Below are 18,041 nucleotides of genomic sequence, written 5' to 3'. Positions count from 1 at the left end.
AAAGTACCCTGATCGATTCAATATTTAAAATGCCAAAATATTATCATTACAAAAATGATGACTTTCTTCTAGTTTCTACATTTGTTAATCTAATTTATAATTACAACAGTTAATTGCCTCACAGTCGCCATCGAAGGTCACAACCATAAAAATGCATCTGGCCCGATTTTATAATTTGGGTCTCTTAAAACAATTATTTGTTTAATTAGATAAAAAATGATTCCAAAAAACAAACAAAAAATTATTTTCCTGCTCGGGTTCAAACTCACAGACCTTGTATCTGCAGTCTGACCACCTAACCATTAGGCTATGTTGGAAGTTGTCTCAATAAGACTTCAATGTTAATATTTGGCCTTTAACTAACTTATATACAATCCGATAAGTAATCATAGAATATCTATTAGGCATATATCTTAATGATTGATTGGTTTAAATTAAATTTGTAAAACAAATCTTTCTTAGCTTGGACTCGAACTCATAGCCCTTGCGGTGAGAGTCTAACTTCTAATCCATTATGCTACGATGGATATTCAAAGGGATCAAGTTCTCTCCTTCTATACAACCTTGAGCTGCAACTATTTAGATGCAACAGATGGTCTATAGAAAAAAATGAGCATATTTCTGAATGACCGGGTGGATTCGAACTCCGGACCTACTGTGTGTAAAGCCTAAGCACTAGCCACTCGACTATTGACTAATTGATGAATTCGTGCTTCTATTTGGGTCTTTCAAAGGATAGAGTTTAATATTAATGGGCATTATTCTTAGACATTTATTTATAAATAGTTAACAATTTTATTATTCCTAAATAAGACCATAGAAGCGCTATTTAGTAAAATATATTCGTAGTCACTCTGTTAATTTCCCCCAAGAAAAAATATATATATAATCAAACTTTTCTCTAAAATACTTAAATACAGTATATTTAATCTCGTTCAGTTTGCTGGACATAATAGACCCTTCTATTTATATGAGGGCGTTCAAGTCCATTTCACTATTCAACCCTTTGGGGTGGAGTGTACCGAAATTATAGATAAATTCTGCTTCCTGTCTGAGCAACTTCTTGTTAATATTCCCTCTTCTTCCATCCTGCACTATTTTCTTAATGCCCCAGAATTTTAGTGTTTCTGTATTGCCTTTATGAACCTCTTTGAAATGTTTATATAGAGTTGTGTCTTCTCTTTCGTGCTCTATTGCTAACAGATGTTCACATATACGGTCTTTCAATTTCCGTCCTGTCTGACCAAAATACCTTAGATTACAATCGCATTGTAGCATATAAATAATATTTGTGTCGGTGCATCTTATAATATCTGTTATATTAATAATTCTCCCGTCTTTCTCAGACTTAATTTGTTTTAATTTCGTACTATGTTTACAGGACTTACATTGGTGGCAGGGGAAGAACCCCTCTATCTTATTGCCCTCAAGTGTTCTATACCCTCTACTGCACATTTCATTCCCCCTTTTGTATTCGCTCGGAGCCAATATCGTTTTTAAATTCTTAGCTTTTCTGTAAATAAAATTGGGGTTTCTTCCTAAGTTTGGGCCTATTACGGGGTCTTTCAATAAAAGATGCCAGTGTTTCTTAACCAATTTTTGAAACTGTTTGTGATGGGCAGAATAGGTCGTGATTATGGGTATATCCATTGTCTCTTTTCTTTTTTTCTTAGTAATTCCTCCCTATCCATCTTTTTAACTTCATTCACTGTCTCTAAGATCTTTAGAGTGTCATATCCCTTCTCTTCGAATCTTTTTATTAATACTTCTGATTGTTTCTCAAAATCCACTAAATCTGTGCAGTTCCTCCTAACACGCATTAGTTGACCCTTTGGTATGTTCTTTTTCCATTGGCTATGGTGACAACTCTCAGAATCAATATAATTGTTAGAATCGACCTTTTTTAAAAAAGGTCTTTGTTTTAATTGCATTATTGATTATCTCAATTTCTATATCCAAATAATTAATTTTTTCTTTACTAGATTCATACGTGAATTGTAAACCAAAGCTATTGGAATTAAGGTCATCAATGAAGATATCTAATAGTTCTATGTCCCCCTTCCAAATAAAAAATAGATCGTCAATGTAACGTCTATAGAGCACAAGGTTCGCACTCCATGGGGATCTTTCTATCAGTTCTCTTTCGAAGACCCCCATGAACAAGTTGGCATAACTGGGTGCGAACCTTGTGCCCATAGCCGTACCCTTTATTTGTAAAAAATAACTGTTCTCAAACTTGAAATAATTGTTACTCAAGATAAATTTTATACATTTCAATAGAAAATCTCTTTGCGTGCTGGTCATCTCAGAGTCCTGTCTCAAAAAATATTCTATAGCTTGTATTCCTAAATTATGCTTTATGTTAGTATAAAGTGAGCTAACATCACAGGTGACCAGCACAAAATTCGGTTCCCATTGGATCTCTCTGAGTACTCTTAGAAAATGTGCAGAGTCTGATAAATATGAGGGAAGTTCTTTCACATAGTTTTGCAAGAAATAGTCAATATATTGGGACATATTAGACGTTATTGAATCTATGCCCGATATAATCGGGCGTCCTGGAGGTTCTTTGAGATCCTTGTGGATCTTCGGTAAGAAGTAAAATATGGGGGTTCTAAAGTTCTTAATTAACAAGAAATTATACTCTGAATCTGTCACTAAGTTAGTTAGTTTTGCATCATCAAGCAATATTTTAAGTCTCCCTTGAAATTCATCCCCTGGGTCACTAAGTAGTTTTTTATATGTTGTCGTATCATTCAATAGTCTGTAAGCTTCAGTTAAATAATAAGTATTACTCATGATTACCACTCCGCCCCCTTTATCGGCCTGTTTGATGACTATATCGGTCCTAGATTGTAAATCTTTTAATATTGATTTTTCCTTCAAACTTAAATTCCACTTCATATTATTGGTTTGTTTGGTATCAATATCCTCCAAATCCTGCATCACTAATTTCTCAAAGGATTCTATATAGTTCCCTTTTTCTTGTGTTGGGAAAAACTGGGATTTTGGTCTAAAATTAGTGTGAATATATTCATTTTCTGTCTCAGAGGGCTTAATATCTTTAATAGGATTCTTTAAAAAGTACTTTTTTAAAGTTAATTTTCTTACGAATTGATTAATATTTACATAATGTTCAAACTTATTAAGTCTGGAGGTGGGAGCAAAGGAAAGCCCTCGGTTCAGAACAGACTCCTGGGTCGTCGTTAGTTGTAAATTACTTAGATTAAAGATCCCATTATTCTCAGTTAATTTATGCATTCTAGTTGTGTCTTTATTGGTAGTTTCATCTTTATTTACTCCTCTAAATCTTCCCCCTCTTCTCCCTCTCTTCTTCTCTTTCCCTTCGGTGGGTTGTGATTTCTTTCCTGACTTATTCCTAAAAAATTGGCCGATGTAGTGGCTCTTTGGGGTGACTGTTCTACTGTTCTCAATGTATCAAATCTATTAAATGATGGAACCCTCCAATCATGCTGTGTTTGTTCTGTTCGATTTCTAAATTCACGTTGATCCATATCCCTATTATGCCAACCTCTCTGGTAATGTCTGTTATCGTCAAAATGTCTGTAGTGTCTGTTTTCATACCTTTGGTGTCTATATTCATCTCTACGTTTGTCCCTCATTCCATTGTATCGATAGTCCTGATCAAAATTCCTGTAGTATGGATAGAAATTATTAGCACTCCTGGGATTCCAACTATTATTATTTCTGGGAATCCTACTGTTACTGTAATCCCTAGATCTATTATTCTCATAATAGTCCCGTCCCCTCAAGGTCTCCCTTGGTTGTCTCTCTATTCTATCTCTTCTTATCATATTTTCTTCAATAATTTGACCTTCCCTTTCATATGCGTTTGTATTCTTATTATTCGCCAAAAATTTGTTGCTACATGTATCTCCTTGTTCTCTTTGTATCCTATTTTTTAATTCTTTATTATCCCTCTCTTCTGGCCTATTTTGTGGCGTATTTTCCTTCCTTTTGCTAAACAGTGTGTTATTCTTTTTCGTTGTAATTTGTACACTTTCTCCCTGTTCATCCTCTTTATTCTCTTCCAATTTATAATCCTCTCTGTCCCTATTATATTTTTTCCATTTGTTATTCAATAGGTCAACATTTAAATCACCTAACTTTTTAATGATTGCACTCTCTTTTTCTAAAGATTTACTGTCTTTCCTCTTTATATCAAACATTGTTTTAGTTTGAATAAGTTCTTCATTAATTTCCTTTAACGCAATATTTCTGGCCTTAATAATAATTTTAATAAGGTCTATTGATGCCTTTTCTAATACATCAAACCACTCAATTTTTAAAACTGTTTTCAATTCAAAAGTGCAGTCTTTTTTCAGACGTAATCCCCTTGGTACCATCCCTATTTCTATATATTTTTCCATGAATTTTAGTTCAGTTTTAATTTTTAATTCCTTAGTCAATAGGTCCTCTAAAGTATTTAAGGTTGTATTAATATCCATCTTGGAATTTGAAAGAAAGTTATCTGTTGTCTGGTTATTGTTATCCATCGAAGTATCTATGGCCAAAAGTAACGTATCTCTCATTGCGAAAAGGTCCATCTTAAAAATAAGGGAATATAATATGGACTCAAGAATAAATCTAAATCACTTATCGGATGTAAATAAGCTTAACACAGCTAACACTAGTGAGAAGTATATAACAATCAAGTTCAAAAAGGGGTGTGTATGCTGTGAGCAAACTAAACCAGAAAAGCCTTTCTCCTAATTGCACTTCTCACAATTAGTGCAATACAATCTAAAAAGAAGTTAAAAAGAGGGTTGAAGAAGGCGCCACAGGCTATCTGGTGCAAAATCTAAATTGTGAATTTCTCCAAAATTGAAGTGAATATGTGTATATTGCTAACTAAATTCTATAGGATTATACATAAATAGAATATGGCTAAAACGTGTAATCCAACACTATTGTGACAATAAGGCAATTCACTGATTACAATTTATAAAATAACATTTAATGGAACAAACAATTCATTATAAAACAATTAGTACATTTCACTGATTTAATAAAACAGTTAATAAGCTTCACTTCAACATAAAAACCATATGGCATTAATAATACATACTAAAAAGAATTACACTCGTTCTAAGTAAACCTTGTATTGACAATATAATACTTAATTGGTACAAAGTAAAAACAGGTTAACAGAGATAGATACAGGGCGGATTGCTTCACAACTAGCTAGTCTTGAACCGGATATTATAAACCTGAACGCTGTCTGTGACTATTAATTGGTGACATAAATTTTGACAAGCACAGTCTCTCAAGCTTCAGTTAGTGGGACTCCAAATAGATCGTTTTCTGATTAGGAAATAGGTGAAATACACAATAGTTCTTAAAGTGCAATAAAACCATAAGACTTTTGAATCTTCACCCTCACTTCTGAGGGTCTTTAAAAAAGGAAAGTCAGTAGTAAGCACTTACCCGGTGCTCCGGTGCTATGGGCGGGACTTTTTCCTCCGCTCACCTGTAACGCACCTTGTATATCTTTTCGTCGGTAACAGTCTTACAATATTTCTGTGAGTAGATTACAGCTTCAAAGTGTGCACACTTTAGATCCTCCTTAGAACAATGCTCCTACCATTTTCGCTCAGTATTTAGATAGATCCACTTGGTTCTGGCATCACGGTCCTGGGAGCTTATTGATTATATGTCTTTTTCAAAACAAGCCGGATACTGGTATGGTCTACGCGTTTCAGCTCACCAGGGAGCCTCTGTTAACCTGTTTTTACTTTGTACCAATTAAGTATTATATTGTCAATACAAGGTTTACTTAGAACGAGTGTAATTCTTTTTAGTATGTATTATTAATGCCATATAGTTTTTATGTTGAAGTGAAGCTTATTAACTGTTTTATTAAATCAGTGAAATGTACTAATTGTTTTATGATGAATTGTTTGTTCCATTAAATGTTATTTTATAAATTGTAATCAGTGAATTGCCTTATTGTCACAATAGTGTTGGATTACACGTTTTAGCCATATTCTATTTATGTATAATCCTATAGAATTTAGTTAGCAATATACACATATTCACTTCAATTTTGGAGAAATTCACAATTTAGATTTTGTACCAGATAGCCTGTGGCGCCTTCTCCAACCCTCTTTTTAACTTCTTTTTAGATTGTATTGCACTAATCGTGAGAAGTGCAATTAGGAGAAAGGCTTTTCTGGTTTAGCTTGCTCACAGCATACACACCCCTTTTTGAACTTGATTTTTATATACTTCTCACTAGTGTTAGCTGTGTTAAGCTTATTTACATCCGATAAGTGATTTAGATTTATTCTTGAGTCCATATTATATTCCCTTATTTTTAAGATGGACCTTTTCGCAATGAGAGATACGTTACTTTTGGCCATAGATACTTCGATGGATAACAATAACCAGACAACAGATAACTTTCTTTCAAATTCCAAGATGGATATTAATACAACCTTAAATACTTTAGAGGACCTATTGACTAAGGAATTAAAAATTAAAACTGAACTAAAATTCATGGAAAAATATATAGAAATAGGGATGGTACCAAGGGGATTACGTCTGAAAAAAGACTGCACTTTTGAATTGAAAACAGATTTAAAAATTGAGTGGTTTGATGTATTAGAAAAGGCATCAATAGACCTTATTAAAATTATTATTAAGGCCAGAAATATTGCGTTAAAGGAAATTAATGAAGAACTTATTCAAACTAAAACAATGTTTGATATAAAGAGGAAAGACAGTAAATCTTTAGAAAAAGAGAGTGCAATCATTAAAAAGTTAGGTGATTTAAATGTTGACCTATTGAATAACAAATGGAAAAAATATAATAGGGACAGAGAGGATTATAAATTGGAAGAGAATAAAGAGGATTAACAGGGAGAAAGTGTACAAATTACAACGAAAAAGAATAACACACTGTTTAGCAAAAGGAAGGAAAATAGGCCACAAAATAGGCCAGAAGAGAGGGATAATAAAGAATTAAAAAATAGGATACAAAGAGAACAAGGAGATACATGTAGCAACAATTTTTTGCCGAATAATAAGAATACAAACGTATATGAAAGGGAAGGTCAAATTATTGAAGAAAATATGATAAGAAGAGATAGAATAGAGAGACAACCAAGGGAGACCTTGAGGGGACAGGACTATTATGAGAATAATAGATCTAGGGATTACAGTAACAGTAGGATTCCCAGAAATAATAATAGTTGGAATCCCAGGAGTGCTAATAATTTCTATCCATACTACAGGAATTTTGATCAGGACTATCGATACAATGGAATGAGGGACAAACGTAGAGATGAATATAGACACCAAAGGTATGAAAACAGACACTACAGACATTTTGACGATAACAGACATTACCAGAGAGGTTGGCATAATAGGGATATGGATCAACGTGAATTTAGAAATCGAACAGAACAAACACAGCATGATTGGAGGGTTCCATCATTTAATAGATTTGATACATTGAACAGTCACCCCAAAGAGCCACTACATCGGCCAATTTTTTAGGAATAAGTCAGGAAAGAAATCACAACCCACCGAAGGGAAAGAGAAGAAGAGAGGGAGAAGAGGGGGAAGATTTAGAGGAGGAAATAAAGATGAAACTACCAATAAAGACACAACTAGAATGCATAAATTAACTGAGAATAATGTGATCTTTAATCTAAGTAATTTACAACTAACGACGACCCAGGAGTCTGTTCTGAACCGAGGGCTTTCCTTTGCTCCCACCTCCAGACTTAATAAGTTTGAACATTATGTAAATATTAATCAATTCGTAAGAAAATTAACTTTAAAAAAGTACTTTTTAAAGAATCCTATTAAAGATATTAAGCCCTCTGAGACAGAAAATGAATATATTCACACTAATTTTAGACCAAAATCCCAGTTTTTCCCAACACAAGAAAAAGGGAACTATATAGAATCCTTTGAGAAATTGGTGAAGCAGGATTTGGAGGATATTGATACCAAACAAACCAATAATATGAAGTGGAATTTAAGTTTGAAGGAAAAATTTAGATTTGGGGGCGGAGTGGTAATCATGAGTAATACTTATTATTTAACTGAAGCTTACAGACTATTGAATGATACGACAACATATAAAAAACTACTTAGTGACCCAGGGGATGAATTTCAAGGGAGACTTAAAATATTGCTTGATGATGCAAAACTAACTAACTTAGTGACAGATTCAGAGTATAATTTCTTGTTAATTAAGAACTTTAGAACCCCCATATTTTACTTCTTACCGAAGATCCACAAGGATCTCAAAGAACCTCCAGGACGCCCGATTATATCGGGCATAGATTCAATAACGTCTAATATGTCCCAATATATTGACTATTTCTTGCAAAACTATGTGAAAGAACTTCCCTCATATTTATCAGACTCTGCACATTTTCTAAGAGTACTCAGAGAGATCCAATGGGAACCAAATTTTGTGCTGGTCACCTGTGATGTTAGCTCACTTTATACTAACATAGAGCATAATTTAGGAATACAAGCTATAGAATATTTTTTGAGACAGGACTCTGAGATGACCAGCATGCAAAGAGATTTTCTATTGAAATGTATAAAATTTATCTTGAGTAACAATTATTTCAAGTTTGAGAACAGTTATTTTTTACAAATAAAGGGTACGGCTATGGGCACAAGGTTCGCACCCAGTTATGCCAACTTGTTCATGGGGGTCTTCGAAAGAGAACTGATAGAAAGATCCCCATGGGGTGCGAACCTTGTGCTCTATAGACGTTACATTGACGATCTATTTTTTATTTGGAAGAGGGACATAGAACTATTAGATATCTTCATTGATGACCTTAATTCCAATAGCTTTGGTTTACAATTCACGTATGAATCTAGTTAAGAAAAAATTAATTATTTGGATATAGAAATTGAGATAATCAATCATGCAATTAAAACAAAGACCTTTTTTAAAAAGGTCGATTCTAACAATTATATTGATTCTGAGAGTTGTCACCATAGCCAATGGAAAAAGAACATACCAAAGGGTCAACTAATGCGTGTTAGGAGGAACTGCACAGATTTAGTGGATTTTGAGAAACAATCAGAAGTATTAATAAAAAGATTCGAAGAGAAGGGATATGACACTCTAAAGATCTTAGAGACAGTGAATGAAGTTAAAAAGATGGATAGGGAGGAATTACTGAGAAAAAAAGAAAAACCCTATAAGAGGGTGCTAAAAGAGACAATGGATAAACCCATAATCACGACCTATTCTGCCCATCACAAACAGTTTCAAAAATTGGTTAAGAAACACTGGCATCTTTTATTGAAAGACCCCGTAATAGGCCCAAACTTAGGAAGAAACCCCAATTTTATTTACAGAAAAGCTAAGAATTTAAAAACGATATTGGCTCCGAGCGAATACAAAAGGGGGAATGAAATGTGCAGTAGAGGGTATAGAACACTTGAGGGCAATAAGATAGAGGGGTTCTTCCCCTGCCACCAATGTAAGTCCTGTAAACATAGTACGAAATTAAAACAAATTAAGGCTGAGAAAGACGGGAGAATTATTAATATAACAGATATTATAAGATGCACCGACACAAATATTATTTATATGCTACAATGCGATTGTAATCTAAGGTATTTTGGTCAGACAGGACGGAAATTGAAAGACCGTATACGTGAACATCTGTTAGCAATAGAGCACGAAAGAGAAGACACAACTCTATATAAACATTTCAAAGAGGTTCATAAAGGCAATACAGAAACACTAAAATTCTGGGGCATTAAGAAAATAGTGCAGGATGGAAGAAGAGGGAATATTAACAAGAAGTTGCTCAGACAGGAAGCAGAATTTATCTATAATTTCGGTACACTCCACCCCAAAGGGTTGAATAGTGAAATGGACTTGAACGCCCTCATATAAATAGAAGGGTCTATTATGTCCAGCAAACTGAACGAGATTAAATATACTGTATTTAAGTATTTTAGAGAAAAGTTTGATTATATACATATTTTTTCTTGGGGGAAATTAACAGAGTGACTACGAATATATTTTACTAAATAGCGCTTCTATGGTCTTATTTAGGAATAATAAAATTGTTAACTATTTATAAATAAATGTCTAAGAATAATGCCCATTAATAATTAACTCTATCCTTTGAAAGACCCAAATAGAAGAACAAATTCATCAATTAGTCAATAGTCTAGTGGCTAGTGCTTAGGCTTTACACACAGTAGGTCCGGAGTTCGAATCCACCCAGTCATTCAGAAATATGCTCATTTTTTTCTATAGACCATCTGTTGCATCTAAATAGTTGCAGCTCAAGGTTGTATAGAAGGAGAGAACTTGATCCCTTTGAATATCCATCGTAGCATAATGGATTAGAAGTTAGACTCTCACCGCAAGGTCTATGAGTTCGAGTCCAAGCTAAGAAAGATTTGTTTTACAAATTTAATTTAAACCAATCAATCATTAAGATATATGCCTAATAGATATTCTATGATTACTTATCGGATTGTATATAAGTTAGTTAAAGGCCAAATATTAACATTGAAGTCTTATTGAGACGACTTCCAACATAGCCTAATGGTTAGGTGGTCAGACTGCAGATACAAGGTCTGTGAGTTTGAACCCGAGCAGGAAAATAATTTTTTGTTTGTTTTTTGGAATCATTTTTTATCTAATTAAACAAATAATTGTTTTAAGAGACCCAAATTATAAAATCGGGCCAGATGCATTTTTATGGTTGTGACCTTCGATGACGACTGTGAGGCAATTAACGGTTGTAATTATAAATTAGATTAACAAATGTAGAAACTAGAAGAAAGTCATCATTTTTGTAATGATAATATTTTGGCATTTTAAATATTGAATCGATCAGGGTACTTTATTAATTACACAACCGGTTTAACCTGTACTGAAATTGGTGACTTTTAATGCACAAAATACAGGGCACATTAAATAATGAAAGAAGGAACCACTGATTATTTGGAAGGCACATATAGGGTTAATGGAGGAATCCTTTAAAAAAGGGATCACAGCTGGAGGAAGGTATCTTGACAAAGGATCCCTGGTGAGCTGAAACGCGTAGACCATACCAGTATCCGGCTTGTTTTGAAAAAGACATATAATCAATAAGCTCCCAGGACCGTGATGCCAGAACCAAGTGGATCTATCTAAATACTGAGCGAAAACGGTAGGAGCATTGTTCTAAGGAGGATCTAAAGTGTGCACACTTTGAAGCTGTAATCTACTCACGGAAATATTGTAAGACTGTTACCGACGAAAAGATATACAAGGTGCGTTACAGGTGAGCGGAGGAAAAAGTCCCGCCCATAGCACCGGAGCACCGGGTAAGTGCTTACTACTGACTTTCCTTTTTTAAAGACCCTCAGAAGTGAGGGTGAAGATTCAAAAGTCTTATGGTTTTATTGCACTTTAAGAACTATTGTGTATTTCACCTATTTCCTAATCAGAAAACGATCTATTTGGAGTCCCACTAACTGAAGCTTGAGAGACTGTGCTTGTCAAAATTTATGTCACCAATTAATAGTCACAGACAGCGTTCAGGTTTATAATATCCGGTTCAAGACTAGCTAGTTGTGAAGCAATCAGCCCTGTATCTAGCTCTGTTAACCTGTTTTTACTTTGTACCAATTAAGTATTATATTGTCAATACAAGGTTTACTTAGAACGAGTGTAATTATTTTTAGTATGTATTATTAATGCCATATGGTTTTTATGTTGAAGTGAAGCTTATTAACTGTTTTATTAAATCAGTGAAATGTACTAATTGTTTTATGATGAATTGTTTGTTCCATTAAATGTTATTTTATAAATTGTAATCAGTGAATTGCCTTATTGTCACAATAGTGTTGGATTACACGTTTTAGCCATATTCTATTTATGTATAATCCTATAGAATTTAGTTAGCAATATACACATATTCACTTCAATTTTGGAGAAATTCACAATTTAGATTTTGCACCAGATAGCCTGTGGCGCCTTCTCCAACCCTCTTTTTAACTTCTTTTTAGATTGTATTGCACTAATTGTGAGAAGTGCAATTAGGAGAAAGGCTTTTCTGGTTTAGCTTGCTCACAGCATACACACCCCTTTTTGAACTTGATAATCATACGACACCTCCTATGACATGTTCTCTTACTCTTCTGGGGGTAATGGGAGACTGGCTGATTAAGATGCATTACATCACTCTGCCATCTAAGGGTTTGTTTCCATTATATTGTTAAAAATGCATACATTTATTATGTTTAGGCAGTACCATCTCCGCCTGTTTCTTGGCATATGCACCTACTACAGACCATGATGGGCAAATATATATCACTATACAGCACTCATAAACCAGTACAATGTACTGGGAGCATATTATGAAAGAAAAATATTGGGTTTAATGTCTCTTTAAACTTTCTTAAAACAGAGCAAACCATATGCCAAAGGAAATATATTGTATTTAATGAATGTAGCAAGGTCTATCTCTAATATTACTTTCCTTGGATTCATCCTTTTCAATTTTTGAAGTTTAGTGAATCTAGGCCAATTGACTTTCACTTCCAAATGGTCTGAAAATCTCTCCTCTCTCTTTACAATATTCAGCTGCCTTGGACTACCCAAAATTCCAGCCCAGCATTGATGTTATTTTTGACTGTGTCAGTGCAAAGGTGAGTATCTAAATATGACAATTATTGTTTGATAGTATGGTACAAAGCCAGTTTTTAGTAAAAAGTAAAATGTGTGGTTTTCAGTAACAGAAATGTTGTCATATGTAAAGCATGACAAGGAATTTCTTTAAATGGACAGATGTACCAATAATTTTGATGAAATTTTCTAATTGCAGAGTTTTTTTTAAGTTAAAGGAATAGTTAACATATATTATAACATTATTATGCATTATGTGCACAATTTTAAATAGATTTAAATAGATTTTGTTCACCTAAAAGACTTTGGTAGGCAGGTAGTCTGTTAAGTGGGAATCAGTCCATTATGGGGACAAAATGTATTTAAAATTGGCTCAAAGGTAAGTTTCAGAAAACCCTCTTTAATTGTTAGCATACTGCAAAATAATGTAAAATTTTTTTTAATCATTATAATTGCCTACATGCTTTTTTTTTTACAACTACAAGATTATCAGTATTGTTATCAATCTCCTATCCACCTTTTAATAAGTGTAACAGGTCTAAATGCAGAAAAATAGCTCAGGTCTCTGCAGTACAAGCTGTCACCTCTTCCTATGGAATTATGATTATTTCTCACATGTCAGTAAAGGCATTTGCTGTAAGGTTCTTTCTACTTGTGTAAATACTGTATTTGCGTAGCACTTAGCAAGAAGAATCAGATTTCAAGGGACATTGTCAGGTAGTCAGGAAGAAGATTACAATATTTTAAAAGTATTTATAGATTGTAATGATGTATATTTATTAAACATTTTGATGCTAACGTTTTAAAAATTGAGGAAACAAATTGCTTATTTTCCTTCTCTATGCAATAGAGCCGTAATTTAAATTCACCCCCCCCCCCCCCACACACACACAAACTTTCTAGCCTTACCCAGAACATGTGTAGTATCAGCTGGCATTACTGGCTCTGATAGTACTATATATCTATAGAGCAACATTAATAACTAATTAATTAATGTTAAGTATGCCCATTGTTAACGGATGAGTAAAAAAATCTATAGGTTTGATGTGGTTAGATTACTCTACATATAAATTACATGCAGAAAGACTGAAATACTTATTTTAATTCTACAAGTTTAATGCATGCTGCACATGTCCAAAGTTTTCATTATTAGTGCTACTAGGGTGAGCCAAGAAAAATGGAAATTAAATCATACTGAAATTTTCAAATGCAGCATTCACCAAGTTTTCCTGAGATCCTCCGCTTGTGTGAAACCCCCTAGAACCAGGTTGGCTTCACTCTATTATTTTAATACTATTTGACAAATCTTAAATTTCCATGTAATCTATCGCTTTGCTATATACCAGTGATTTTGTTTTCTTTGAGACTTTTTCACTGTCTTTGCACTTTTTTTTGCACAGTATATATCTTAACTGGGTACTGTTAAATAATACCAATTTGTTATTTTTCTTTTTTGTATTACTGTGGAAACATTATACTCAAAAAAAAATATGAGGATCTCAGTATTTTTTACCCACCTTAAAAAGTTGCTTTTCTAATTCAGTTGAAGGAGAGAAAAAAAATCTCCTGATCTGCCATAATGTTTTCCCATGTGAATTCTGGTGCATTGGCATACACGTTCTTGAGCCAATCCGAAAATGGACAAAGCTTTAAATTGTTGCAGTTTTCAACAGAGGACCTCATTTACTGTATTATTATGTTAACTTTTGTTCTCTTTTGTTTGTTTTTGTGTGGTGTACTTTTATGCACGCTCTATAGTGGCGCCGAAAATGTTTGTGTACAATAAATATATACCTTTATCAGAGAAGCCAGATTTTTGCCTCTACATAGTTTTCTAAAGATATTACTAGATTGAAATTATTTAAATATTTTATGTGTCATTACAGAATGCCGTGAGCGTTGTATATCAAACAATAAGAGTGTCTCAGTCATTGGTCAAATGTCAAGAGTTTATCCTTCGAGGGACCTACTGGCTCATGTGAGTGGATTTATCCAATTTACTGCCATTATCAAATGGTGCACATTTTCTGAAGCACTAGCTACTACTGAAGCACTAGCTACTACTGAGCATGTGCAAGAGATCAGTGTATACGTATATGACTCTGTGATTGGCTGATGGCTGTCACATGATATGGGAGGGCAGCAAATTTAAGAAATTTTGTCAGAAAAAAAACTTTTGCATTATCTCTATTACGCATTTGTTGTTTATGTAGTTCTACTGTAGTAAATGGTCCATTAAAATATGTTGGTTTCTTTATGTAGATACAAAAAAAAAAGAGTCTGGTCAAAGGAAAGTGCACCCATGAATCGGGTTGTTTGCTATCTGTCCAACATTTTTATATCATATTATGTACAGTGGTTATTGAAAAGAATCACCCCATTGAAAATAATCACATTTTGTTGCTTTGCAGCCTGAAATAAAGACAGACACAGTTTTTGTTTATCCAGTTGCAACTTATAACATCCAAGTGAAAGATATAACACCAACATGTCAGGAAAAAATAAAGACAATTCAAAAACAGAATCACTGAGTTGGAAAAAGGATTACTCCCTCCGAAAATTACAGTACTTGTAAACTCCATCAGGTGTAGCTAATCACCTTCTCAATGGCACACACAAAGCCATTTTACCGTCAACTGTGATCAGCTGTGGGTATATTGATTAGCTCAGCATGAAAAGAGCTTCCTGGAGCATCTCAGTCCCTGGTAGTGCAACTGAAGCAAACAATCAACTATGGGTGGCAAGGAACTGTCAAAAGATCTCCAGGATAATGTTGTGGACAGGCACAAGACAGGAGATGGATACAAGAAAAAAATCAAAGGCTTTATCAATGCCTAGAAGCACAGTGAAATTTATTATTAAAAAGTGGAAGGTAGTTGGTACAACACAGACCCTCTCTGGATCAGGACTTTGCTCCCAACTGGATGAAGGAGCCAGGAGGAAACTGGTCAGAGAGGCTACCAAGAGGCCCACAGCAACTCTGAAGCAGTTGCAGGAATGGGCATTGTGTGCATCACAAATTCCCCACAAATGTGGCTTGTATGGGAGGGTTGCAAGAAAAAAGCCACTCCTCAAGAAAGGCCACATGCAGTCACGACTGAGCTTTGCTATAACACACCAAGGAGATTCTGAGGCCACATGGAAAAAGGTGTTATGGTCAGATGAGACTAAAATTGAATTATTTGGCCTCAACACCAAACGATATGTATGGAGGAAATCCAATACAGCTCACCATCCAAATAACACCATACCTACAGAAAAGCATGGAGGTGGTAATTTCCTGTTATGGGGGTGTTTCTCTGCAGCATGCACTGGAGCACTTGTCAGGATATAAGGAATAATGGATGGGGCAAAATACCATCAAATTCTTGAGGAAAATCTGCTGCCCTCTGCCAGGAAGTTGTAAATGGGAAGAAGGTTTACCTTCCAACATGACAATGACCCAAAGCATACAGCAAAAATGACCACACAGTGGTTGAAGGAGAAAAAGGTGAATGTCCTTGCATGGGCTAGTCAGAGTCTGACTTAAACCCCATTGAATATCTGTGGCATGACTTGAAGACTGCAGTCTACAAACGGTCACCAACAAATGTAACGGAACTGGAGCAGTTCTGCAAAGAAGAGTTGGCAAATATTGCACAGTCTAAATGTGCAAAGTTAGTAGAGACATATCCCAACAGACTAAAGGCTGAATTAAAGCAAAAGGTGCTTCAACAAAATACTGACACAAGGGGGTGATCCTTTTTCCAACTCAGTGATTCTGTTTTTTTGTTATATCTTTAACTTGGATGCTATAAGTTGCACTGAGTAATTAATTCATTAGATAAACAAAAACTGTGTCTGTCTTTATTTCAGGCTGCAAAGCAACAAAATGTTATTATTTTCAAGGGGTGATTCTTTTCAATACCCATTGTACCTTCAACAACAGGAGATCAGTAATCATTGACAACCGTTCTGTGTTTTAAAGTAATCTGGTGTGTGTGTGGGGGGGGGTGTCAAAGCAACGTTCTTGAAAGGATGCTTTTCCTAGAGCTCCCGATGATTCCTCTATAATCCGCCGATTATTAGGCTAGAAGATCAGCATCAACAACATTTTCCAGTAGTATTAAAGCCTCACTTTGTGTGGTTTTGTTTCAGACTGTATTTGTTGTTTACATTATTCTGGAGCTGAGGAATGGCCAATCATGGCCTAGAGTGGAGATTCAATATCTTTGAATCTTCTTATTGCTAAGCAACACCTTTAATATTGGCAACTATGCATGGCGAAGCAATGCTGCGGCGTCTGGATGCTCATTATCTAAAATTAGATTGTCTCCTGCAAACATTACTTGATAAACTGCTACCTGACTCCGTTCTGAGACAACTTGATAAGAAGTTTGCTACACCCACAATGGTTGCTGTAGATTACTACATTCAAGTCACCTAGTGATATATCTAAAAGTCCTGTGCTGGAGAGACCCTACATAAACAGACCAGAGACTTTTTAGCAAAGTCACATTTTATTCTTTACAGCTCCAGATCTACTAATTACTACAATGAAACCTGAGATTGTCGGGAGAAAGAGGATGACTCATCTAACATGCTGCTTTTAAGCCATGAACCAATTGTTTTCTTAGACTGCTGCTCCATAACTTGTTTGCCTGCTCTAAGGCGGCGGACAGAAATCATCCCGATCGAATACTATAGTCAATATCTCTTTCTGTTCATAAGCAATCTGCTATGTATTTATTTTTAATTTAGGGACCTATTTACATATTGTTATTTTTAATATTAGTCATCAGATATTTTTTAACCTGGGAGTCCTCTCCCTCTTCGTTAGCAACCTCTTAGGCATTTTCTTTTTATATTGATGTTGATATGGTTCTAGTTCTTACCACTACTTATAGAAATAAGGTCCAGGAGTGAACCCTCAGTTTTTTTATTTTATCTTATTTCATCACTGTTAATATTCTTTATCATTAGTTTACCTTATATATAAAGTAAGGTTTGTGAGCAACCGTCTCTTATAAAACACTAATTTTAATATAGATAGCTCTTTGTTAAGGTCCAAAAGTGGCCTTCTTTTGAAATCTATAAGGGGTTACTAAAATGTGCGTTGCATTACTGTTTATGCAATGCTTTTTTCTCCTTTTAAGTGTAGTCAGTCCACGGGTCATCCATTACTTATGGGATTATATCTCCTCCCTAACAGGAAGTGCAAGAGGATCACCCAAGCAGAGCTGCTATATAGCTCCTCCCCTCTACGTCATACCCAGTCATTCTCTTGCACCTAACTAATAGATAGGACGTGTGAGAGGACTGTGGTTGTTAAACTTAGTTTTTATTTCTTCAATCAAAAGTTTGTTATTTTAAACAGCACCGGAGTGTGTTGTTTTTTCTCAGGCAGCATTAGAAGAAGAAT

The 18,041-nt window shown here is 34.6% G+C and overlaps 1 protein-coding gene across 2 annotated transcripts in view; it reads left to right on the top strand.

Annotated features, from left to right (window-relative positions):
* The window catches only part of IKBKE (inhibitor of nuclear factor kappa B kinase subunit epsilon), a 277,152-nt gene that overhangs the window by 170,997 nt on the left and 88,114 nt on the right, over nt 1-18,041 (top strand). For both annotated transcript variants that reach the window (XM_053706599.1, XM_053706595.1), the window contains exons 10-11: nt 12,599-12,663; nt 14,527-14,618. In XM_053706599.1, the coding sequence (XP_053562574.1) occupies nt 12,599-12,663; nt 14,527-14,618 (157 nt within the window). The remainder of the gene's footprint in view (nt 1-12,598; nt 12,664-14,526; nt 14,619-18,041) is intronic.

This window comes from Bombina bombina, chromosome 3 (assembly GCF_027579735.1).
Source record: "Bombina bombina isolate aBomBom1 chromosome 3, aBomBom1.pri, whole genome shotgun sequence".
Taxonomy (NCBI): Eukaryota; Metazoa; Chordata; class Amphibia; order Anura; family Bombinatoridae; genus Bombina; species Bombina bombina.
The sequence above is the reverse complement of the archived record's forward strand: the minus strand, read 5'-3'. Positions and strand labels throughout refer to the sequence as shown.